The 26487-nt window shown below is 34.4% G+C and overlaps 2 protein-coding genes and 1 long non-coding RNA gene across 8 annotated transcripts; 1 reads left to right on the plus strand and 2 right to left on the minus strand.

The window, feature by feature from the left end:
* Nucleotides 1-3319: 3319 nt before the first annotated feature.
* LOC132619306 (uncharacterized) lies at nucleotides 3320-7151 on the minus strand. 3 transcript variants are annotated; one of them, XR_009574668.1, is made up of 5 exons: nucleotides 6250-7151; nucleotides 5338-5528; nucleotides 4420-5213; nucleotides 4215-4326; nucleotides 3320-3792 (listed from the first exon to the last, which is right to left on the minus strand). It is a non-coding gene; the product is annotated as an uncharacterized LOC132619306 (long non-coding RNA). The 3 variants fall into 3 exon arrangements; XR_009574669.1 differs by having other exon boundaries at nucleotides 4215-4999; nucleotides 5067-5213; nucleotides 6250-7150; XR_009574667.1 differs by having other exon boundaries at nucleotides 4215-5213; nucleotides 6250-7147.
* Nucleotides 7152-8735: 1584 nt separating this feature from the next.
* On the plus strand, nucleotides 8736-14585 carry LOC132616561 (uncharacterized). 4 transcript variants are annotated; one of them, XR_009573298.1, is made up of 11 exons: nucleotides 8739-9045; nucleotides 9987-10058; nucleotides 10203-10604; nucleotides 11208-11343; nucleotides 11465-11627; nucleotides 12173-12304; nucleotides 12480-12674; nucleotides 12953-13075; nucleotides 13157-13283; nucleotides 13862-14233; nucleotides 14340-14585. XR_009573298.1 is itself a non-coding variant. In XM_060331060.1 (10 exons), the coding sequence occupies exons 2-9, from the start codon at nucleotides 10035-10037 to the stop codon at nucleotides 13247-13249; spliced, it is 1257 nt and encodes a 418-aa protein (XP_060187043.1). In that variant the 5' UTR covers nucleotides 8736-9045; nucleotides 9987-10034; the 3' UTR covers nucleotides 13250-13283; nucleotides 13862-14585. The 4 variants fall into 4 exon arrangements, 3 of the variants coding, with proteins under 3 accessions (XP_060187043.1, XP_060187042.1, XP_060187041.1); XM_060331060.1 differs by having other exon boundaries at nucleotides 8736-9045; nucleotides 10214-10604; nucleotides 13862-14585; XM_060331059.1 differs by having other exon boundaries at nucleotides 8737-9045; nucleotides 13941-14585.
* On the minus strand, nucleotides 14105-16290 carry LOC132616562 (transcription factor MYB35). The gene is made up of 3 exons (XM_060331061.1): nucleotides 15956-16290; nucleotides 15595-15724; nucleotides 14105-14835 (listed from the first exon to the last, which is right to left on the minus strand). Exons 1-3 carry the CDS (start codon nucleotides 16176-16178, stop codon nucleotides 14115-14117), a joined length of 1074 nt encoding a protein of 357 aa, XP_060187044.1. The 5' UTR covers nucleotides 16179-16290; the 3' UTR covers nucleotides 14105-14114.
* Nucleotides 16291-26487: the final 10197 nt, after the last annotated feature.

Here is a 26487-nt window from a genome sequence, read left to right on the forward strand (position 1 = left end):
CCCGCTTTGCCTTTTATTGTACTATTGCCTTATTTTCGAACAATATAAAATGAAACGTTTTAACTATCCTTTTGACTACTAAGGAAAATTGTTTTAATCATTCCCTTGAGTCTGGTAAACTATTTTGGAATATGAAAATGATCCCAGTAAGGATTATTCTTCCGTAATTCATTATGACATACGACATACACTTACTATGATTCTGTCCGATTTCATTGGTTTGATTTGTCATTCGATATGCCTCATTGAGTCTCTGGAAATATATGGTATTTTTATTGCATTTAGTTTCTCACTACTCCATTCGTGGATGCCTCAATGTTTCCCACACTGAGCCCGGGCCAGCATATGTTGTCAAGCGTATTCCACTGCATTGTTCGCCGTGCCTCGATGTGAGGGGGCAGGTATATATGTACATGGGTTGTGGAGTATGCTGTGCCATGTACACACATTCTGATATGATATGATCTGATATGGCCATCTGATATGATATGTTACGTTACGGGGTTATCCCCTATTCTGCTCCTTATGTGTTGTGGCACCAGCGTCGGGGGGTGGCCACGTTCTGTTTGCCGAGTCCCTTGGCAGGGGTCGGATATGATATGGTATATGTTTCTGTACACACTCCTCATGTTTTGAAAATATGCATTTGATACTTCATATGTTACACTCACTCCTCTGTAAGTTCTGTTTCGGTTATGATCTTGTTCCGTAATGGGACCAGGTACGACATATGTTTTCAGCAAATACTATTTATGCTATATGATCAGCATTTTGCTAATCTGGATATTCAGTTCATTTTCTGTATCTTCTGCTTCGATTATGACTTTGTTTACTACGTTCTGTGCTTTACATACTCAGTACATATTTCGTACTGACCCCCTTCCTTCGGGGGCTGCGTTTTCATGTCTGGCAGGTACAGACGACAGATTTGCTGACCCTCCTGCCTAGGACATCTATTCTGCTATTTTGGGAGTGCTCTTTTGTCCAGAGCCTATATGTTGGTACAGTCTGCTGCTATTATATATATGTATGCTATTCAGGGGTATGACGGGGCCCTGTCCCGTCTTATGGTTCTGTTATGATCTGTAGAGGTCTGTAGACATACTTGTGTGGGTTTTGTATATGTTTTGGGTTGATATGATCTGTGATAGCCTTATCGGCTTCCACGTGCTATATCTGTTCATCTATGATAACTAGTACCGCCAACTGACTTTTATATTGATACATTCTGCTAATATGTTGATTTGGGTTATTGGGTACGTTTGGGTGTCCAGCACGGACACTAGTCGCGGCCTACAGAGTTGGGTCGTGACAATATCTTTACCAGAGCAAGGAACCTTGGATCTTCTTTGCACTTTTCATCTTCCCGAACAGTGGGATCAATGTTAGAACCTTCAAAATTCACAACCTGTGGAAAAAATTCTAAAAGCAAAAGTCAAGGAAAAGATCTTACGCAGCAAATGAATCATGCGACAGAGAATTCATAAATAAACTTTGTTCTATTTTATATACTCCATGTAACAAATGTTGGAGATGCAATGAAATGGACCTTATCTTAAAGTTATTATGGCACGTACTGGTCATCTTCCATAGTTTGTATACAAACAAATAACTTATTCTTACAATGCAACAATGTTCTACCGCCTCTATGAAATCATAGCACTTGCTTATTCAAGATTTGGCCATCAATCTACTGCAACCTCCTGCATTTGGACATGGGGACATGGGGTTATGTTTTTGAAACTCGAATAACCCAGAGTTCTCCTTCATCTAGATATATGAAGAAAATGCAATACAATATTATGAGTTTTCTTATAACAACCATATTAAGTGGCAAAAAACAAAATAAAAGAACAGAAAAGAGCTTAGAGATACTGAAGACAACATAAGAAGCTGGATAATCATTGACAAAGGATAGTTATAATTTACACATATGAAGCAAATTTTTAGATTAACACATGTCGTGCGCTACATGGACCATCTAATTAGTTTGCGAAACTAAATAAGCCATTTCCTCAAGTACACAGTTGAAGCATGTTCAGATTGAGGATGGTGGCGTGTGTATGTACAATATTGGAAAACATTTGACCTTTAGCTGTATGTTAATTGATGTTACATCGTCTTAAAGTCACAAACCTATCGCACATAACTTTATAAATTCTACTTGACTTTTATATCATATTTTATTTCCCTTCAAATACCAGAGTTTCAATTGAATGGATTCCACTTACTATTTCTCTAGTTAATAAAGCTCAATACGTTTCTAAATATCACTCAAGGAAAATAAAACTCTACCCACAATTCACATTGTTCGAAAATTGGACAGAATGATGAATGAAGAATGAAATCAACTTACGGTACCTCCGAAATACAACAACACCAAGGCAAAACTCGAACCAAAGTACGATAATTTGTTACTGGTTTAGTACTTTGTCTCTCGCTCTGCCCCTATTAACTACCACATTAAGTCATTAATCCACTTGCCAAAAGTAGGAAATATTTCTGTGCAAGTCTTTGGCCTTTCTTGGACAGAGGAATAAATTTGGTAGACAGATGAATCGTTGGAGTACAGAAGTTATGCATATTATTTCCTTCTGGGGAAAGTAGACGCTGGTGATTTCTTGTAAAGATGATTATTAATGATTTGCACGCAGACTCCTTCAATGAGAAATTAATTCACAAGGAATATTAACAAAATTGGTTAAATGGAGGATTGAGACTCTCTTTCCAAGCTTCAACAAAATGCATTTGCAATTACTCTAATTAACAAAGTATTTATGGTTTAATCTAATGATTCAATAGCCATTTTCAATTATCCGAATCACAAACCCAATGTTCTAATGCTCAATTCCAAAGCCAAGCTCAATCCTTTAGCCATTACATAACTTCGGGTGTCAAGAAATTGAGCACAATGTTGCAAAGAAATAGTCCATATATATCAGGATCCCGATTTCAACAAAGAATGAAAATAGCTACCAAGAAAAAGAAGAAAAACAACTTACTGTAACTCACAAATACAGCACCACCAAAGACCAATTCGAACCAAAGCAGAGAAATTTAAGAGGATGGTCTGAATTGAGGAGAAGTAACAATGCCAGAAGCGGAGAAGGTGAAGTGAGGGTGAATAAGATTTGATGTTCTGGATAGCTTCTAGAATATATGTAAGGAAGAGAGGAGTATAAATTAGTAATGGCTTTAAAATTAGAGGCGTATATATTAGTAATGGCTGCAAAATTACAATTTTGCCCCTGTTCGTCCTCCCAACTCCCATTTCTATATACTATACTATACTAGTAGTAGAGGTAGCACGGGCCTATGCCCAACAGTAAGGATTTTACATGAAATACAAAAGGATAAGATGGGTGAAACTTGCAGGAACGTGTTCGATGAATTTATAAAATCAAGAGGAATGAAGGAGCAACCATTAGTAAGAACTGGGAGAAACAATTAACACATCGTGATTGAAGTACCAATAGCACAACAATTCCAAATTCTTATTTGGAGAAGTCATTCTTAAAACAACCTCTTCTAACAAAGCACGACATAAAAAATGTTTAGTACGGAATGCAAAAATATTACAGTGAGTTAGAAGTATAGCATCAGTCTCCAACTTTAGAAGGAAAAACTACGAAGTTAAAAGTAGTGCAGCCATCTCCATAGGGTACATGCAACTCAGCCATCTTCCTACGAATCCATAAGTTGAATGATAAACTCAATGTTCAATGGTAGTATGGCACAATGCTACTACAAGGAGTCTATCAGCAAATGCGAAGAAGTTGAAGTGTCTTGGATCTGTTGAAACAAACGCAATGTAAGAGTACATATAACTTCATAAATTGAATAGAATGAGGTGAACATAAAGTGTTTTCAACCAAAAACATCAAAACATCTTTCAGGGATCCTAAATTAATTATTTCTATCTCGTTAAGAAAGCAAGCGGAACCCTTGCCCATCTTTCTAAAAGGCAAGGTTGTGCTGAGCCGGAAACCTGCAATAAATATGGACTATGATGTCTTATACTTGAAGATACCATGATTCTGCTAAACTTGGAGATGTATGTTAGTCCCTCCAATCGAGGCAGATCACTTCAATTGCGTGTGCCCGATGGGTAAATTATAAAACTATAGACAAAGCAAATAGTAATGGAGCCAGATAACAACCACAATCTACATTGACAAAAGATATTAATTGGTAAAGAATGAAAAAGCAGTTACCTTGTGATCACCACCACCAGTGGCAAACCTGCTAAACTTGGAGATGTATGTTAGTCCCTCCAATCGAGGCAGATCACTTCGATTGCGTGTACCCGATGGGTAAATTATAAAACTATAGACAAAGCAAATAGTAATGGAGCCAGATAAAAACCATAATCTACATTAACAAAATATACTAATTGGTAAAGAATGAAAAAGCAGTTACCTTGTGATCACCACCACCAGTGGCAAACCTAAGGTCACCAGGCCGAATATCAATGGAGAAGAAACCAGTCAAATGCATTTACCGGCATTTCCCTCTTTCAAAAGTTAAGACATCTTCAACACTTCGTGCAAGAATATATATAGACATTATAATTACAAGCTCCCTATATATCACAACACATTGCATTTCAACCTTTTTAACATCAGAAATTGCCAAATACCTATAAGAGCTAAAGCCATATCATCTTCAATTTCTGCAGAAGTACCAGTTTCTATAGTTTCCACAGGAAAATAGATCAACTTTGTGTCTCAAATCTCAATAACCAAATGTCTCTTCCTTCAAATTAGCTCCAGAATCACTTCCTGCAACCTTGGTACTTCTCCTCTGCTAGTGGAACAAAGTAAACACTATGTCTATGTGCTGAATGCCGAGTACAACTCAGTAAACATTATTTACTTGGAAATAGTAAAATTTTGGAATTGATTGGCAGAACTACACCTCATATGCTGCCTTTTTAGTTTCCTCATCCATTCATGTAGTTCCCAAAGTAGGGAACACTTCTTATATACACCTAAAACACCTAAGAAGGATTGACGAAAACAATGTTCAATTGTTATCGAAATTGTTCAGACTATCGATGAAATTACCTCTTCATCTTCCAAAATCAGATTTTGGAATCTGATTCTATTCTCAGGGCTTTCTCGCTCACAACTCATGTCCACAGTTTGAACTTTGCAAGTTCAATCAGGTGTGTCAAGTGCCATGTGCATGCAAGTGAAAAATCCTACACTAAACTGTCAAAAAAAAATCTATCATATACCAACCAAAGTACTGGAAATAAAAAGACAACAAAGATTTTTTATCACCACAATCTGTAGAAACACCAGAGAAATTGTAAGAGTGTACTGAGAAGCTTACCAGAAGAGGAAGGGAAACTTTGAATCACTCAAAGAAAATGGGATGGAAGCGAATGAGACTTGGGCCCATCTTCATATGCAGAATATTAAAATGGTCGGTTTATGTGGCACTAGACAATAGAGTCTGTGATTTGATGATGGAACTTCTACGCTCTATCATTCCGGATCCAGCCTCTGCTTTCTAATCATAATCTATCAAATGAGCATATTTTTAGTTTTTCAACTGCAATCATGGTCTGCAGTGAAGCTAAATTTGAAATTTTCAATTCTATATATGGGAAAGTAGAGTACATCTGGTGTAGATGTATCTTGGATAATATAGATCATCACACCATTAAATTAGCATTATATTCAAGTTCAAATATTCCAGCAATAATTCAGTCTTAGCTAATAAAAATCAACTGAAAATAGGTGCAGAAAAGCCATGTTTATCCAAATTGAAAAATTAGAATAGACCTAATATGATCTAGTTCTTTAGATTTCTTGACAAAGCCATTTCTTAGTTTGCACATAGGCTCGTATCGGAAAATGACTTAGTATTACGCAATTTTGTTACTGAAATTCTGTATATTTTATTGTAGCGTGATATTTATATAGTGACATTGGGAAATTCTTTGTATAAAGACATTTAGTTTTTAATTGGTTACGCGAAGTTTTTTCTATTATTTATTTTATTTTGGAAAGTTATAGCAACCATTTTTAATGTTTTTTTACCTCCAAAAGATAAAGGGATAATTGTAGGAGTAATTTCAGTTTCCCCCTTACAAATAAAATAGGAAAAGCGTCACAATTCTTCTATTCAAATCATCATAGCTTCCGTCTAAATCTAAAGATATCACATAATTTGTTAAAACGAAGCTTACAAAAGATAGTAGAGAATAACAGAGAGGAACGCATAGAAGAAAATGCTGACCTATAAAATCTCGTCCTCTGCATTTGTTGAAGCCTGCAGACTTCAGTGAAGGCAATCAATTGGCTAGATGAAGAATCTCCCCCTAATGTGAATATCGGGAAACAAGAAATTCTGAAAATACAGAAAAAGAAAAATAGAGCGAGAAATACAACATCTAAGGAAGATTCCCCATTCTTTCTGAAGATGCTGGGACTAAGAGAATAAATGCTCTCAAAAAAGTGCCCACCTCAGTAGTCACTCTTGCTATTCTCAAAATAGCAGGATATGTGAACAAATTAGCAGCATTGGGGAAGTTTTAAATTACTTTCAATAGCAAGTAAACACCAATCAACTATGAAAATACAGATACATGAGATGAAATACAAAAAGGAGAGAAGAGCACTCGGATATATCCAACTGTTTGTGGTAATTTGATATTTTGATGTATAAGATTGAGTGGTTGATCCTTACAATCTTTTTCAAGTTTCTGATCAATCAAGAGGTACATGAAGAGGACACGCTAATACTTTTAAAATTGTATGTTGTGTTAAGCACCTAAATATGATCAACAGATTCCAGATTTTGAACCTTTTTACTGCAAAAGTAACTTCACTATTAGTGATGTGCTAATCACACCATTTACGGTTCATTTACTTGTCCTTCTTAATTAGGCCTATTTCATGTGTTTTATGTAACGCCTGCCAATATTGTAATTCTAGGAATTGCGTGAAGTGAGTTTCTTCTTCTCTTTTTTTCTTGTCCTTCTTTCTTAAATACTTTCAAAATTCTTTTGCCGTCTTATTGAGTGTCGAAATCAGAAATTTAAGTAAGGAAATTTTAAAAATTTAAAATATCACACCTAGGTATAAATCTTTACAAAGGAGATTCAATAGCTAGTGCAGTAGGTAGGGCAATCCTTCATATTTCTTGGCGAAGCTCATTTAATTTAAAACTAAATCCGCTCCAAGGGAAAATAAAGAAGCAAAATATCGTTTACTTTGGCATTGCAGAATCTTACATCTCCCACTAATACAAGAAAGTGACTTTACATTAAGATATTCAAGACATTTTTGGAGAGCAGAGGACACTTGTGGTTGACTATTATAAATCCATCTTTCGGAATGGATCAAAACCCGAAGTTTGATCTATTTGGATTTGAAATAAAGAAAAATCTTGAACATATTTTCTATAATTGGAAAAAGGTTATTTTTTATATGATAATTCACGATCGCGCGAAGCGCGTCCAAGTTTACTAGTTCCTATATAAATTTTCATCTTTTCTAATTTTATGTAACAAGCTTGTAAGGACAAGTTTGTCCCTTATACTAACAACGTTATTATTACATGGAAAAACTATACTATCTTATTTAATTTAATTATTAATCTAATCTTATTCTACAGCATTCACAATTTTTAAGTACTTTATGGCTCTTTCAAAAGATTTTGAAAAACATATAAAATTTGTTTAAGAAAAAAAAAAACAGGTTTAAAAGAGAGTACACTGATGAGGTGTAGATGGATATAGAAAGTTATATAGGAGTGAAATTTGCGATGTTAATAGTGGCTGAAGGCTCAAATATGTCACACTCATTTACTTTTCATACCCATCTACACCTCATTAGTGTATTCCCTTTTAAGTCCGTCTCTTTATTTCTTAAACAAATTTTTTGTGTTTTTAAATTTAAAGAGCCATGAGGTACATGAAAATTGTAAATGATGTAGAATAAGATTAGATTTATAATTCAATTAAATAAGAGAATATAGTTTTCCCATGTAAAATAATAATGTTATTAGTGCAAGTGGCAAACTTATCCTTATAAGCTTTTGCATAAAATTAGAAAAGATGGAGATTTATATAGGAATTACCAAAGACTCAAATATGTCAGAACTTAACAAAGACTCAAATATGTCACTGAACTTAACGAAGGCTCATAAATGTCACTCGTAAAATGAAGGGTTTAGTTAATGTCATGGGGTACAATCTGATTGTAGTAGAGTTTTGTTAGTGAGTAATGACATATATGATGCAAAACGGTAACGACGGTGACATTTTTTAGCAACAATTAACGAGCGGCGTGAATGAGCCTTTTTTGCTAGTTCGATATCGTATTTGAGCTTTTTTCCTAATATAAAATCGGATATGATAATTATTTATACTCTGTATAAAGGACTCCTTTCATTTGCAAATTATTCTTTTTTTTTATTTTGATAATTTTACTATATTCTTCAAGGTTGTTATGAAAGTGAAGTTTCAAGTCATGTGATCAATAAGGTAGCGTATTTTGATTTCGGAATTTTACGTGGCAAGAATGATAAAGAAACACGGAACTACGCAGATATTTTGGTACACAACCTAGTCATATGGACGGTCGACGAATTTTGTCGTTGAAAATTTATCCATTTCAGTTTGTCATTTTGGCCAACCTATGAAGTGATGCCATATATTAAGTTGTCAACGTCAAATTAACTTTTGCAAATTTCAACAGTGGCTTGATGTATCACCCAAAAAAGGAAATTCCTCTAAAGTTAAATATTCTAGCATCAAGTCCATTATTATCTTCATCAATCAACAGAAGTATTCTCTGGGCTCTTGGGTTTGTACATCTTATTGTTGGTGGAATCATTGATAATTGATCATATAATATTAGACTCAAATTCTGCAATATTCATTCAGTTGTCATATTGAAATTGAGCTAAGGGAAATGGGAACATGTGGATCAAAACCTAAAGGAGGGAGGAACTCTGTATCTCACAAGCTTAACAAGATTGAACCCTCTGCGTCTAAGAATGTTTCTTGCTCCAAAACTACATCCAAAGGTATAATTTCAGCTGATTTTCTCTTCTCATCGGCCTAAAAATGTAGGGGTCGTTTGGTTAGGCAGTAAAGTAAATTATTCACGTATTAAAACCAGCACAACTAATAGTACCATATTTGTTAATTTTTAGTTGCTATGTATGAAATTTAGTACACCAAGTACGGTGTTTGTTTGGTTACCACTTACATCCCACATTCCTAATACATATATAAATTATGAGGAAACTCTATTATTTTATGCAGGTTAGAAAATAGAATAACTAATCATGAATAACTGAACCTTGCATAACTCTAATCAACAACCAACAACGTCTCAGTTACAGTGCTAGTGGAAAATAGCAGGTACCCACTGAAAAACAATCGATGTGGGCAAGTTGGCTGATTTCCTTCTCAAGGCACCTATATTGAATGTTATTCACTTGTTGCACTAAAGCACTGGTTTTTTTACTAGCTCAAAGAAGAGTTAATAACCTAAAAGTTGTTGATCATGAAACTTTTTGAGAATTATGCTGAATCGTGCTTCTCTTTGTTAATTACACGTTAAAATTCTTGTTTCTTTTATGGACTTGATCACTTGACTAAGAAATATCTTGAGACCACTTTTTGGAAAAATCATGCTTTTGACCCGTCCATTTATTAATTTAGCCCATTTTGACTCATCCAATCCAGCTAGCCCGTCCATTTGACACCTCTAGACTTGACTATTCAAATATCTTGAGACTGTTTCTTGAGAAAATCATGATTATTGACCCGCCATTAACTCGCCCAATCAAGCCCAACCTGCCTATTTGATACCACTAGACATGACTATTGAAATATCTTGAGACCATTTCTTGGAAAATAATGAAGCTGGAACATAGTCAAAAGCATGTGCGTTCTTTCATATTCTGTAGGATTGGCTTGATTGGTATACGATTCAAAGTGTTTTCTTTGGCCTAAGCAGGGAATGCGGAATTAGACCCAGAGGTGATGATTGAATCGGACAGCGACGATGATTTTCATAGCGCAAAAGATGGTAATTCATCCGACTCATTAAACATATTTAGTCCTTGTTTTAATGTCTTTGCCCTCGTGTTGCACCCCTCGTTGTTTTTTCATTTATTGAACTTGATGGGCGGGATAAGTGATAAATGTTGTATCTAATTTTAAAAAATTTCAGTCTTTTCACAGAGTGGCAGTGGATCTTTTTCAACCATAATTTCTCCAAGATTTTATGATACTGTTTGTAACAATGGTAATACTGCTCTTGATCCTCCTGGAAAACATGAACAATCATTTGCAAGCATAGAGACAAATTTTGTCAAACAAGGTTCTGTAAAAGGAAAATCTTCAACAGATCCTCAGCTAAAGTCCAATAATCCTGAGAAGAAAATGAAGAGACCAGGCCCTATTGACAAAACGTCTAACCGAAACATGGATAAAAATGTTGCGAGAGCTGAAGGAATTCGTCATGAAAAGAGAAAGTCTGCAATCCCAAGCTCACCAGGCATCAAAAGGAAATCAACTCTAACCAGAATATTATCTTTTAAGTGGAGAGAAGGGTATTCAAATTCTGTATCATGTAAGTGTTTTTTTCCCTATATTTATTGTCAATGGCCAGCCCTAGTCTGTAATTGATTACTTCTCTTTGCTTATACCTCTAATACTAATAAATGCATTGAATGTTGAGGGTGTGTTTGGTACGAAGAAAAATGTTTTCCAAATAATGTCATTGGGAAAATTCACTGCTTTAACCACTGGTTAGACATTTTTATCAATTTTTAGTGCTAAAAAATTTCACCAAAATACTATCCAGTTTGCTAATACTATTATCAATGTTTTATTAATATTTTTCTGGAAAATCTATTTTCTACTCTTCAACCAAACAAAGGAAAATATTTTCGGGAAGATGACTTCCGTAATACCAAATGCACCTTAAGATGCTTTATGAATCATTTTAAGAAGGCAGTTTATCTTGAATTTAAGCTATAGTATATTTAGCCATTAGACATCAGTGTAACATTATTGATTGAATTAAGAGGCTAACAAGTTCAGACAAAGGGACTGCACTTTATACATATTGACTATTGCTATGCTGCTGCTAGTACAAGCTATATGTGAATTTCCAGATGATCTTTTGATGTTAAATATTCACTTGCATTAATTACTGATTTTCCATTTCCAGTGTCGCCAAAGGCCTTCCTGCGAAAACCAATTGCTGGTTCTCAAATTCCATGCAGCCCTCTCCAGATTAAACTATCCAACTCTTGGTCATCTGTTGAGCCAAATACTTTTAGAATTCGTGGTAAAAAGTACTTCATGTAAGAGATTTTCTAGCACACAGTCCAGCTCTAGTGTATTTTTTTGCTCAAATTAAATTCCTGGTTTTACTTCTATTCAATTGATATCAAGTTTAGTCCCTCTATATGTATTCTTTGGCAGGGATAAGAAGAAAGAGTCTGCTCCAAACTATGCTGCATTTTATCCTTTCGGGGTTGATGTATTCTTATCACCACGGAAAATTGATCATATTGCACGTTTTGTGGAACTTCCAACAGTTGGTTCATCTGGTGTAGTTCCTCCCATCCTTGTTGTAAATCTTCAGGTATATCCGTACTTTTCTCACACTGTGTATATATCATCATTCTTTTGTTCAACAAGGTGTCAAAGAATGTTCACTCATCTTCATAAAGAGAGATGCTTGCCAGGTTGTAAAGATTAGATTGATACTTCTATGCTAAGGTCAAGCTTGTAGAACCACACAAGTGAAGATGTGGGGAAATTATATAAATTGAATGGAACATCTTCAATCAACTCATTTTAGACAAAAGTTGATAATGAAATAATAAAACAATAAAAAATAGAGAAAGAATCCACCCGAATTAGATTTTTTTGAGAATTGGATTTGGTTAGACAATGTATGGATTGATAAATAAGGATTGATAGTTTAGCAAGGTACATAATGTATTGTCAAATATTCAATATGATTCTACAAGATCTAGTTTTGTTCAGCAGATTCTGGCCAACTGAAAGGGTCTATTGATCAATCCAGAGATCATTTGGATTCCATCAGTAATGAGGATTTAGAAGCAGAGAAATAGTTTTTGGAAGATGTCTTCGTACTAATGATTGACTGTTATCTCATTTCAGATACCATTATACCCTCCTACAATCTTCTTCCAAAATGAATATAATGGTGAAGGGATGAATTTTGTTTTCTACTTCAAGCTTTCAGAAAATTACTCAGAAGAACTTCCGATTCATTTTCAAGAAAATATCCAGGTAAGGTGGTGAATATCCCTTTAAAAGCAGTTAATTATAAAAAAATAAAAATAATAATAACTGCTCCTGTAGTTAGATACATATTTGTTGTTAGTGTGCACTTATTAATGATTTTGGTCGTTCTGAATAAATTGCTGACTAATTATTCTTTTACTAATTGCTATTTGCAACACAGAGGTTAATTCGTGATGAAGCGGAGAAGATCAGAGGTTGGGCTGTAGATAAAAATGTACCCTTCAGAGACAGATTGAAATTATTGGCGCGAGTTGTAAACATAGAGGAACTTCATTTAAGTGTATCTGAGAAGAAGCTCATGAATGCTTACAACGAAAAGCCTGTGCTCTCACGTCCTCAACACGAATTTTATTTGGTAAAGCCTATCAAAATTTTGGTGAACATTTGTTTCCATTCACTTGGTTATCCACGAGTCAATTTCTCAAATAGTTATCCAACTTACAATTTTTTCTACAAAATTAACTAAACTAATTTTTGTCACTTTAAAATCTCTGAACTTATGGCTGGTTACCCGAAAATAAATCTAGTGGGGAGATCCATTAAATCTGACTGAATAAACCAAGTAGGCACACCAAATCAGCTAGAATACCAATGTTGCTTTATAGAAATCTTATGTTGTGCTGATCGTTCCAGGGGAAAAACTACTTTGAGATTGATTTGGACATTCATAGATTCAATTACATTGCCAGAAAAGGGTTGGAATCTTTTAAAGACAGATTGAAGAACGCGGTCATTGATTTTGGTCTGACAATTCAGGTAGCTATATATTATAGATTCCAAGGAGGATTCAACTTTCTCTCAAAGACAGATCTGATATTCTTTGTAAATTTGGTGCAGGGAAACAAGGCAGAGGAGTTGCCAGAAAATATGTTGTGCTGTATTAGATTGAAAGAGATAGACTACACCAAATATCAGCAGTTAGGTGTCTGAATTAACTACACAAATAAGTACACGGCTCGACAAGGTGAACCTTATTTTTGACTTAATTACAGAACAAGGTCATAATTTGCACCAGTTGGCAGTTCTTTTTGGTCATAATTTATTCTGGTTAAGTGCATTGGTATAAAACAAACTAGCTAAAAAGTGAATAAATGAAAATTTTCTTCACCACCTGCTCGATGTTGTGTTGGTCAAGTTGGATTTGTATTCTCTTCATGGCCATTGTGAGGTCCAAACAATCCAACATTTGTAAAGCATTTGTTGCAAGCACTGTAATGTGAAGTGTTCACAGCTGACAAGCTCACTTTTAAATGTTGGTTCTACTAGTATAATTATGGATTTGATGGAAGCTTTTAAAAATGCATGTACATCATATAGCAGATCTTGGTTGTCAATTCAATTTCCACTATAGACAAAAGGATTTCCAAATTGTGAAATTTGTATTTGCCATATTTGTACATATTAGTTCAAGTTTGGTCTAGTTTTGTACATTTGTGTGGATTCAATTTTTTTTTTTTATAACAACTTCAACAAAGTATCTACAAGATAGCTCAAACTACATAGACCACATCAATGAGTTAAGATTTTATGAATTTGATGCAGGTATGCCATGTGATTAATTCATGAACACACATATCTTCTTAACCACCGATCATCATTAAAACTGTGGTTGACTTTTTAGATTTGGAAGTGTTAACGCTGAATGTTGCAGTGGCATGCGTTCATGAAAGGGCTAACATTGCTTTGTCTTTGATAAAAAGAAGAGTGAAAACCTCTTATGGTTACTATTAGAACAAAAGCCAAGGAACTGAAAACTGGCAAAGCAAATTAAGGATCATCTTGACATTATGAAGAGTCAATAATCAAGGTAAACATCTAGGAGTGGTGGAAAATCCATTAACATTTGCTTGTCGCGAGCCAAGATAGTGTCCACGAACGAATCCATTGTAGAGGAACAAGTGGCTTCTTCAACAGGTTGCTTTTCCTTAACTTCAGTAACTTCCCCACAAGTAGGATTCTCCGTCTGAAATGAATTGGACATATCTTTTGACAAAAATGTCTCCTGTTTTTCCTCTGCAAGTATAAACTCATTCCAAGTTGACGTAGACGTAGATGAAGAAGATGGCATAGTATGAACCTGAGGTTGCATAGAAGAGAAAGAAGTAGAATAGCTATATGATGTGGGATTGAATGAAGTTGTTGATGAGGACACTTCACTAATACTATGTGTTTGAAGATTCTCCTTAGGATACGATGTGTATTTTTCTTGTAACTGGCCATTCATAATAGTGTGAATAAATTTATCATGGGGAGTTCCATTTGAGAATGGAAATTGCTTTGGTTCCATAAAGACCTGGTTTCTTTCAGTGGCATTTTTGGGCAAATAGATATGATTTCTTGCATTTTGAATTGGAAGACCACTGATTTTCCCATACTCAGCAAAGACTTGAGCAAATGGTTTATGTGTTACAGGATCAATTCCCAGGTTCACTAGCTTTTTCTTCAGCTTTGTGTTCCAGTAATTTTTTACATCATTGTCTGTTCTCCCAGGTAATTGCTTTGCTATTAAAGACCACCTAAAACATACAAATCACCAGCTGTTAAAAATCAAGCTCCTTCTTTTTCTTCATTTAAGTGCATCTGGTATGACACAAGTCATTTATTATGGAATTTATTTATTTATTTTTATTATTTTTATTTTTTTGTGAAAAATGTTATGCATAGATAATATTTTATGGAAATCGTTTTACTGAGTAGGTTGGTGAATGAAAAGTATTTTCCATAAACAAACATATATTAAAGATTAACAATACTATTAGAAAAATGTTTGAGTGTTTTGACATATTTTGAGTTGCATTTAGCGAAACTTACAACAAAATCCCACTCGATCATCTAATTTACAAAATATGTACACAGTGTATAGGTAGTGTATTTTTTTCCTTTTTTTTAGGTAGTTTATAGTTTATACTACACGCACACGCGCACGCACACGCACACTATACATACCTATACACAACATATACAGTCGAAGTGTATAGGTAGTGTATATTTCGGTCATGTTGGTAAACTAGTTGGCCGAAGGGTACATTTGCGTAAGTTTCCCCATTTATTTGTTGGTTAAAGAAGCGATATGAAGTTAAAAGTTGAGATAATTGTGAGAGAAAACTTTTGCGCCAAAAAGTGAGGGAAGTCATTTTCCTTAGAAAACATTTTTTGACAACCAAACACCAGAAAATGACTTATTTTCTTGAAAAAATTCTTTCATACAATATACACCTTTTCTTGAAGCTATTTAAATATTTTCAAGAAGTTAGGGAGCGGAAAAGAAAACTAACCTGCTACCTATGGTTTTGTGAAGCTCAAGGATGCACTCTTCTTCTTGAGGTGTGAAGTTGTCATGCTTAAGATCTGGACGCAGATAATTAGTCCATCTCAGCCTACAGCTTTTTCCACACCTATTCAGACCTTAATTCCCATTTCATACAATCCAACTATCACTATGAGTAGACGTGAACGATAAAAAGAGGTTGATCTAGAATTTAAATTTGAAGGGTTAATTAGAACTTAGTGTTTGTTGAAACTTTGGTAAATTTTCACATATATACTTATATTTTTTGTAAAAGATACTGGATTCAGTTGAACTCGTTAAAACTACACTGCGTCAAGCTTTAGTTTGTATTTAAGAGACATTTATACCTGCTTTTTGAGGGACCAAAGTCCAGTTGCCAATTCCATGAGTGGCTACATAAGCAAGAATTTTTGCATCTTCCTCAGGTGTCCAAGGGCCTCTTTTCACATTTGCTTTGTCACAACAAGGAGGCCTTCCCATTATGATGATAAACAATATCAAGATTTGCAAGGAGAAGAGGGATAATAAGGGAGAAGAATTATATTGATATAATGGTAATGCAATTTTCATTAGTTTACAAAGCACTTTTGGAGAGGGGAGATTATTAAACTAAAAAAAGGCATGAAATGCATGTAATTTGGCTCCCTTTTAGCAACAATTGCATGATCTGCTCAAGAAAACCTTTTGACGTGACTTCAAAAATAATGCATGATATGGATGCAGCCTTTGCTGCTTTGCACAATGGTTTTAACTTGTACCAGTATTTCCAACACAGAATATATTATCTAAACAAGTACTAAAATTTCAACAAAAATTAAATTCTAAAAGTATAATGAATTCAGGTTAAGTATGAAGATTGAATTTATCAAGTTTAAATTTTGAATCTGCTCAATCAAAAAGACTAATACAGTGTAATGTATGGGTTAACATAAGGTGATTTTTAGGTTTAGCTGATTCCCCCGGCTCGAAATCACACTGAATCTGTAATACTCTAAATCTGTTATAACTAGAGCCACAATACAAATTGAGTCAGCGTGACATTTTCTTCAGAAGTTTTGACATGTTGGCTGATCATCAAAGTTTCTTTCCCAAATACTATACCAGGCAGTGAATTAAGCACCTTAATACCGTGTAGTACCAAGTTGTAAAATAAAATGAAAAACAAAAATACAGATCTGCTTCATGCCTGCGTTAGTTTAGGTTATGACTTTTATTAGTACTCCCTTCGGTTCATTTTAATTGTCATGTTTACTAAAAATAATTGGTCTAAATTACTTGTCAATTCAAAAAAATCAAGATTTAATTAATTATTACCTTTCACCTTTACCCTTACTCAGTGTGGAGAGAGATTAATATGATACATAAAAAGTGTAGAATTAAATTGAGATAAAAAACTAAATAAGAATAAATTAATCAAATTATTCTTTTAGTTAATATTCTCTCAAGCGGCATGCAAAAAGAACAACATAATAGATAATACTATGTAAAATGGACTAGAGAGAGTATCTTCAATGAGTGATGGGAAGCAATAGTGAGGTAATTGGGCTTTCAAAAATTACTTTAAGTTCCATCTAGTGTTTGATCCAGGATTTAAAATTGATGAAGGGAAAAGGGTTAAATTTGTACCGGACTATGCGAAATGGATTTGCCATTTGTTATTAATTAGAGATAAATATGCTCTCGTCGTTACTAAAATAGGCTAAATATAACCATATTTTCAAGCAACTGAAGCTTAGCACTCGAAGATGACACGTATGTCGCAATTAAGGATGAGTATTTGAGACAATGGTCATATTTGCTCCTCTACTTTTGAAAAGAGTTTAATATTGCCCTCCGTTGTACTATCAGTTAATATAGGCCCCTAACGTTATAATATAGTTCTTCTTTTGTTAACCTCATCCACTTTAGCCACGTGACATGCCAACTTACCAAACCAACCCTTCTTCCACAATTACCCAAATTGACCAACACCTTCACCTTATATACCATTACAACCAGCATAAATCATCTACCGTCTTTCATTTCTTTAAAATTAGAAATTAACCAAATATTTGTAAGAAAAAACATATGCACTATATAATTCAATGATCATTAATCATTACGTTATTATTCCTGCATTATATTGGTGTATAACTGTGTTCGCGAGTGAAACGGATTTTAAGGTCAATGCCTCTCATTCTTCTTCTGCATGTGATTGTATTTTGTAACACCTCCACTAGCTTATAGGATTTCCGTGGGAGAATGTGAATTGAGTAGATGTAAGTGGACACCTGGTTCGTTGTAAAAAGATGAATGTAGGAAAATAGATTTTTTTTATAAAATATTTTTAAAATTGCTCTTGAAAAAAAAGTATATAAAACCTTTTTCTAAATGAAAAAAAAATGTGATACATGTATATAGATCTAATCTTAGAATAAGGCATAGAAGCAACCCTAAACTATAGCGAAATTGCAAACTACACATCTAAACTATGCCCCCTATGACTCCCCTAAACTTTTTTTTTCGTATTATTTACCCCCTTAAACTTATTTTTCGTATTATTTATCCCCTTCACTAATTACCTAGTAAAGAAAATAAGTAACAACGTAGCATGTGCAAACACACACTTATTCTAAACTAAAAAGGAGTCTTAACGTTTTTTTATATTTGATTCTCTTAAAATCAAACAACCGGACCATCATCAAGTGATTCAAAAAAGAAAGAAAAAAATTAAGAGAAGAAATGGAGATCGTAACATTGAAAGAAGGAGGACGAAGAGTTTAAGAGAGGATGAGAGTCCAGTCGTTTGAGTTTGAAAGAATATATTAAATGAAAAAGACATAATACGTCCTTTTTTAGTTTATAATAAGCGTGTGTATACACATGCTGCTTTTTTACTTATTTTCTTTACTAAGTAATTAGAAAGTGGGTAAATAATACAAAAAAATAAGTCTAAGGGGTAAATAATAGGGAAAATAAAAGTGCAGCGGGCTATAGGGGCATAATTTAGGCGTGTAGTTGGCAATTTTGCCATAATTTGGAGGTGTTTCTATGCTTAATCCCTAGAATCTTGGTTCACATTTTTTAAAGTTAGCAACGAACTAAACTAATTATTGCCTGTTTTTCATATTTGTACATCAAATCGGATACAAACAATTCATCGACTTCTTTTAAATCAATTTAATTTGACCTTTCAATTATGTTTGATAGTTAAGTTTCTTGCCAAAACGCAAGCAATCAACGATCAAGTATGGAAGAAAGGACTTGCCTTCTCCTATTGATTAACAAACAAAGAAACAATAAAAGTTGGCGCCTAGCCTCAACCAGTTTTCAGACCCTTACAGGCCTAATACCACCCCCACGCCCCTCAAGTTGACTAATGCGGATTACAAATACCCAGCTTGCACAAGAGAGGAACATATTGAGATTTTCCCAATCTCTTCATAAAGTATCTGCCAACAGCTCATGTGCAGGCACAAAGCCAAGCTAGTACTAATATTCCCCTGTCAATCGTAACCAATAAGGTCCCACAAAAATATCTAAAGATAAAAGATAAGGACTGACACGGAAAGAAGACCCTAATTTAGTGCTTCTTTCCTACTAATTCATAACACTTTCTTTTTAGTTAGTTCAAAAAATAATGATATCTTTCTATATTTAATAAAAATCGAATTTAAATTTACCTTTTATCTTTAATAAAATGATTTCTAGTCATACAAATTTCTATGATTTATCTTAGACCACAAGTTTCAAAAGTCTTCCTTTATTTCTTAAACTTTGTGTCAAGTCAAATACCTTCATATAAAATGGAATGGAGGGAGTAGTTTTTTAACAATTATTTGGCTACACCGGGTGTAAACAAGAATTAGTGAATTTAACCGCGCTTCGCGCGGTAGAAAAGATATGAGTAAACTGATGAAATAATAATGTTATAAATTTATAGAAAAAGAAAAAATAAAATTTTCTTGTTACACACATAAAATTGAATTCTCTATAATTGAATTAAGTCCCAAATACCAATATGTTCATTATAATTATTTGTGGAATCTCACAAGAAGATCATAAATTAGCTATCTACATTTCAAGTATACTAACTATATTGATGATATGTTATGAAAAGTGTACAAATTACTAACTCGATGTCTATAAAGATAGCTTTCTCAAATGCCTTAAAAGAGAAGTAGTGTTAAAGAATATCTTTTTTATATGCAAATAGTTACATATAGTAACAATAACTGGATTTAGTAAAGTTATCAATTAACATGCAAAAAAACAAAAGAAAATATAAACCATTTTTTACCTATAATAAGTAACATGAATCAACTTTCTCAACCAATGTTCTATTCAATATTATGTTATTCATTACCCGACTTAGAATTAGGATAAAAGAAACTTCACCCATACTTCTTTTTACCTTTTTTTACTCAATTAAATGTCTCACAAGATATTATTCTATCGTTCGATGTGAACAATACATAGTCATTCTTTATATATTATCACTATCAATATTTAAAATTTGGTAGGTAGGCGCCAAAAAAAAAAAAAAACGATCTTTGATAGGTAGGCGCAAAAAACGGATCTAATAGGGGTGGGGGTGGCATGGCACCCCATAGAATAATAATTTTTTTATATACTTATGTTGTAATTTGCTTAAATTATGTTAAATATTTGATCCTACCACCCCTAATCTTAAATTAGACAAAAATGTCACGGCTGGTAGACACAAGTTTGAATCTATCTTGAACATTTTTCGACTTCTGTTTTTCTTTATGCTTTTTTACTTGCTTTGTTCCAGTAATTCCCTTTTCGGCTATCCCAATTTTCTATTTATATTTTTATTATTTATATTGCCTTTTCTTTTTTCTATTATTTTATCTGTGATCTCTAGCGAGAATACATAAATAGAAACTTCAAAATCCCTTAAATTAAGCATTTCTCTTAATCTCAAATCTGTGAGTATTTAAATCGAAAAACTTGGGTCTCAATGGGAATTTTTGATTGAGATCAAAATTTATTTATCTTTTTAATATTTCTTTTGTTTATTACTCTCTCCGACCATGATTACTTATCTATATTTGACTTGGGACTCTTAATAAGCAATAAAAAAAAATGAGAAATGAATTGGGGTACTTAATAATAAGAGTAAAATAAGTATAAAACGGTAAATTATGTCCTGGTTTTTCAAACTATATAACTTACAAGTAAAAGTGGACATATATTTTTAGTATAATGGACAAATAAAAACGGACGGAGGGAGTATATTATAAAAATTTATGCTATTCTATAATTGTTAAATTCAATTTAAATAACTTTACTAGTTAAATTGTGATGGAAATTTCATAAGCATTGCTTAGAAAAAAACATGAAATTTATGATTTATTTTTTAGAACTTGTAGTTTATCTAATTCTACATTTACTTATGGGGTGTATTTACCTATTGAAGAGTTTTTCTATTATTTTTCTAATTTTGATTGGTGTAATTCCCTTATTGAAGATGTTATTTTACTTGTGCAAATTCATTTTTTAATATACATGAGATACAAGACCCTTGGTGAAAATGTTGATTTTACTTTTGTTGTTAATGGATGTGATTCCTTGTTTAAGATGCTAATTATGTCCGTTTCTTGATTTTTGAGATGTAATTTCATATTTGCAAATTAAAAAAGCCTATTAAGTTGACCCGAATAAACTAAAAAGAGATGGACCCGACTCAAATATACGTTCCTAACAAGATGTACATTGATGAAAATTGTGGCACTCGCTACATTCAAGTCCTAGATTCACCTCTGAGTCTACATATGGTACATGCCATAACACGTAAATAAGATTGAAGAACAACAATGAAAGTAAATTAAAAGAATTACAAATATTACATCAACTTAAATGCATCTAACAAAAGCCACCTAAGCCACTGGCCAGTAAATCTGTGAGACAACAATAGATTCCTGATTGTCTTTATTAAAGAAGATTTTCTTATTTAATTACATATCTATGTAGGACATGATGAGGAAGTTTTCTGAAGAGATCAATAAAAAGGTACCTCTTCAGGGATAAATTTTTCTTTTAGGATTTGTTTTATGCATTGCTCTTATGCTTTATGATAATTTTTGAAAGTGCAAGAGAGGGGGGGGGGGGGGGGGTGAATTGTAATTTTTCGATCTGTTAGTCAACTAGGTTGAATCAGTAGTCGACTGTTTACTCAGAGAATGCTAAAGTAAAATGCAGAAGATAAATGACACCAAATATTTTATAGTGGTTCAGATTCAATATGAATCCTAGTCAGTCACCTTGGGTTGCAAGGGTGTTTTCTACAGCTCTTTGTTAAAGGTTTGGTACAATGAAGGTTTGAATGGAGCTCCTACGTCTACACTCAAATCACTCTTAATCTTTTTGATACAAAGTCTCATAAGCTATACTATAACTCTCCTTTCTTTTTTCTTACACTATAAATCACACATACATACAATGTTTATTAAAAGTAAAGCAGAGCACTGAGAGAATGAGACTAAGTATGTTTCTTGTTTTGTGAAGCAACATTTTTGTAGTTGTTTAGGCTTTTTACGCAGAGATATCAACCCAAGGGATTTGATCCTTGGAAAAAGGAATTAGTGATCCTATTTCCAAGAATAAGGCTGGAGCTGTTACTTCTTAGTGTGTCTTTCCTTGTGTGATGGAGTTGCATTGTCAATCAAGAAGATTGTTACACTCGATGGGATATTCCTCCTTTAATAGCGCAGATCTTCTTTCCTTCCTTGAACTTATTTAGTACTACTTGCAGCTGTAAAAATCTCTTGCGCATCCACTACGATATTTGCCATATAGCAGTACCCAACTGTAAGGTTGTGAAGTCTTCACTGGATTGGACTTGTGTAAGCCCATCTTGTTTATGCGACTGTTAGGCTCCTTCTTACTGGCCTTGCGGGCTCTTTTATACAAGTAGTCAACTTTGTTGATGTCCTTTGCTTCCTTGTGCGATTTAATTACTATACCTACACAAATAAAATTGTCATCATAAAAACTTGACACTAACAATCTCCCCCTTTTTGAGGATGACAATTTTAAATAAGATACAGTTATCATGTAGTCAACTTCCCTGTGATGGATGCTCCCCCTAACTGGTTGGAGGCTCCCCCCTGAACAGTTGACTTGTCCTTGTAGGCTCTCCCTGAATAGTTGACTGCTATTTCTCCCCCTTTGGCATCACTCAAAAAGAACAGACAAACAAGGAAACAACAAATAGAGATATAGGCATATAACATTAGTAAGAAAGATGCTGAACAAATCAGCACAAAAAGAGCAAATAATAGTGCAACACAAAAAGGACTTAGGTCCCACAAAAACATTGACTGAACAAACCAAAAACAATCAGATATAAAGGAACTACTCCTGGCGCCGGAACACTGGACGACGAAGGAAATAAGCCAAAGTATTCACAATAGCATCCTTCATGTCAGTCAACGGGGCAGTGAGACTTTCAGGCATCGCACCAACGCTAGCTTGAAGCTTGGCGGACAATCTGACTGCTTTTTTTTATCACAGCATCCAGTTTAACTCGTAGCCTAGAGACATCAGCAACAGTTTCCTTAGTTGTGTCACGAATCTTTTCTACTTGAAACAATGTGGATGCCATTAAGTCTTTGATGGACTCAATTTCCGCATCCATAGAGGAAAGTTTGGAGAGAAGTTCAGCAGAAACGACAGAAGGATCTAATTTTTTGACTTTGGTGGATGGACCAGGGTTAGATTCATCATAGACTTCCTTTAGCACCCAGGATTCATTGCTCTAGACATAACCCATGCTACCAAACGCTCTAGAGTTGTAACACTGCTTAACAAGAGTAATGGGATAGTCGACTAAGTCAATTTTGTGGGCTTCAAGTATGCGAGAGATGAGCATACCATATGGAAGGCTAGAGGGATTTGAAGCACACTCGATCATATGGAGGACAAATTGATTTTCTTTTTGGCGAGAAGGCAGAAAGCAAAGATGGCATCACGTTGTGAAATAGTGGAGTAGCACCCAGCACGAGGAACAATAGTAGTCGCAACCATATGAGCCAGCAAACGAGCTTCAAAAGAGATGTTGGACGGACCAATTTGAGCAGGGATAGAGGAGGAATTGGAAAGAGTTTTCTTAACATCATCAAAAGACACTTCAAGAGATTCAGGCCAGAAATTTTTGGGTAATTCGGAAAACCCAGAACAAGTGCAACTAAGAATAGAGTCAAGGACAGAGTAATTTAATACAATGTGGGTACCAAGGACCATAGTTTCGAGTTCATTAGGCTTAGAGGACCGAAGATTAGCATAAAACATACGAACAGGGGTTTCATACACATGAGCAGGGGTTTTGAAAAAAATTCCCAACCTTGATAAACAAATAAATGTTTTACCTTACAACACAGAGAGAGCACATGATCAAGATCAACAATCCTACCAGAGATAATGGTTTTGTCTTCAAGAGACAAGAAGAGTTCTTGATGGTGGTCATCCCAAAATATTTTGCGAAGATCAAGAGGTTTATCAGAGGTGGTTTTGAGTTTCTTTGAGGAATTTGAACATACAGCATCAGCAAAAGCCCGCTTTCCAAGATTGCAAAGAAGAACAGAGTCGGTGGCGTCAGAGGAAGAGGAGGCACCGGAGTTTTCAGAGTCATGAGGAACATGAGAGGATCTTTTACTAGTTCCCTTTAGCCTAGAGCTTTGGCGTGTGGAGAGAAGTTGGGTTTTTTGATTTTTTGTCATTGAAGAGAAGAGAAGCGGACAGGAGGGTTTGGAGGGGAAAGGTATAGACGAGGAAGAAAGGAAAATGGAAAAGGTTTTATGGGGATATGTATGGAAAGGGGGAAAGGTTTTATAGGGAAAGTAAAAAGATGGAGTAAAACATGGGGAGATGGGACAGTCATAATTTGGATGGGAAAGCAATTTATGGCAAGAATTTTGAATAACCGAAGAATATGGCACAGATTTCTATACGTTTAAGAGAAAAATGAATAAACATGGAAAGAAAATTTAGACAGATTTATCAATAATTCCCAAGGATCTTCTTAGCATGCAGAAATGTTCTTCAAGAAGAGGTTTAGTAAAAATATCAGCAAGCTGGTTTGCAGTGTTTACAAAAACCATTTCAAAATCTCCTTGAGCAACATGATTTCTGATAAAATGATGCTTAATATCTATATGCTTTGCCCTAGAATGATGCACATCATTTTTGGACAGACAGATAGCACTCGAATTATCACAGAAAATTTTTATAGGTTTGAAGACAAGTCATAATCACTTAATTGATAAGACATCCAAATTAGTTGTGTGCAGCATTGACCAACAGCAATATATTCAGCCAAAGTAGTAGAGAGAGAGACTGATCCCTGTTTTTTACTATTCCATGAAATAAGAGATTTTCCTAGAAGCTGGCAAGTACCACTGGTACTTTTTCTATCATCTTTATCACCTACAAAGTCCGCATCTGAAAAGCCTTCAAGTGTAAAATTGTTAGTGTTAAGATACCATAAACCATAATTAGTTGTTCCATGAAGGTATCTAATAATGCGCTTGACAGCAGTAAGATGAGATTCCTTTGGAGCAGCTTGGAATCTAGCACACCTGCACACACTAAACATGATATCTGGTCGACTGGCAGTTAGGTAAAGCAATGATCCAATCATACCACGATACTTAATTTCATCAACAGGTTTTCTTGCCTCATCCTTATCAAGAGTACAAGTAGGACTCATTGGAGTTCCCATAGCTTTTTAGTCAGACATCCCAAATTTTTGAACAAGTTCCTTGGCGTACTTTGCTTGACATATAAATATTCCACTGTCAGTTTGATAAATTTGTAGTCCCAAAAAGAACTTTAATTCTCCCATCATACTCATTTCGAACTCGCTTTGCATAAGATTAGAGAATTCCTTGCACATAAAGGGGTTAGAGCTTCCAAAAATGATATCATCAACATATATCTGTATAATGAGATTTCCTATGGAGGATAGTTTGATAAAAAGAGTTGAATCAATAATTCCTCGGGAGAAACCGTGACTTACCAAGAATGAGCTTAAACGATCATACCATGCCCTAGGAGCTTGCTTAAGACCATATAAAGCTTTAATTAATTTAAAAACATGATAGGGAAATTTTGGATTTTCAAAACCTGGAGGCTGTTTGACATACACTTCTTCTTCGATGAAACCATTTAGAAAAGCACTTTTGACATCCATTTGAAACAGTTTGAATTTTTTAAAAGAGGCGTATGTAAGTAAAATTCTAATGGATTCTAACCTAGCAACAGGAGCAAAGGTTTCATCATAGTCAACTCCTTCCTGTTGTGAGTATCCTTGAGCAACAAGTCGGGCTTTGTTTCTGACCACTTCTCCGGCTTCATTTAGCTTGTTTCTGTATACCCATTTTGTGCCAATGATTGATGCATTTTCAGGTTTGGGAACTAGATTCCACACCTTGTTCTTTTCGAACTGATCAAGTTCTTTTTCCATAGCTTTTACCCAGTATTCATCTTTTATGGCGTCACCAACTTTCTTTGGTTCATATTGAGAAATAAGAGCCAGATTTACATTATTTTTACTAGATGCTCTAGTTTTCATCCCTTCATTGATGTCTCCAATAATAAATTTCTTTGGATAGTCAGGTTCGCTTCTCCATTCGTTTGGAACTATCCCAATAGTAACATCAGTCGACTGAGATGTATCAGCAGTCGACTCACCGGATTCTTTTTGTTCAGTGGGTCTTGTAACCACAGCAGCAGGTATTTGACTGTCTTCTTCATCTGCAATTTTTCTTTTCTCGGCCATGTGATTAGTATCATCAAATACAACATGAATCGACTCTTCAATAGATAAAGTACGTTTGTTAAAAATTCTATAGGATCTACTAGTCGGAGAGTAACC

The sequence above is a fragment of the Lycium barbarum genome, chromosome 11 (assembly GCF_019175385.1).
Source record: "Lycium barbarum isolate Lr01 chromosome 11, ASM1917538v2, whole genome shotgun sequence".
Classification (NCBI taxonomy): domain Eukaryota; kingdom Viridiplantae; phylum Streptophyta; class Magnoliopsida; order Solanales; family Solanaceae; genus Lycium; species Lycium barbarum.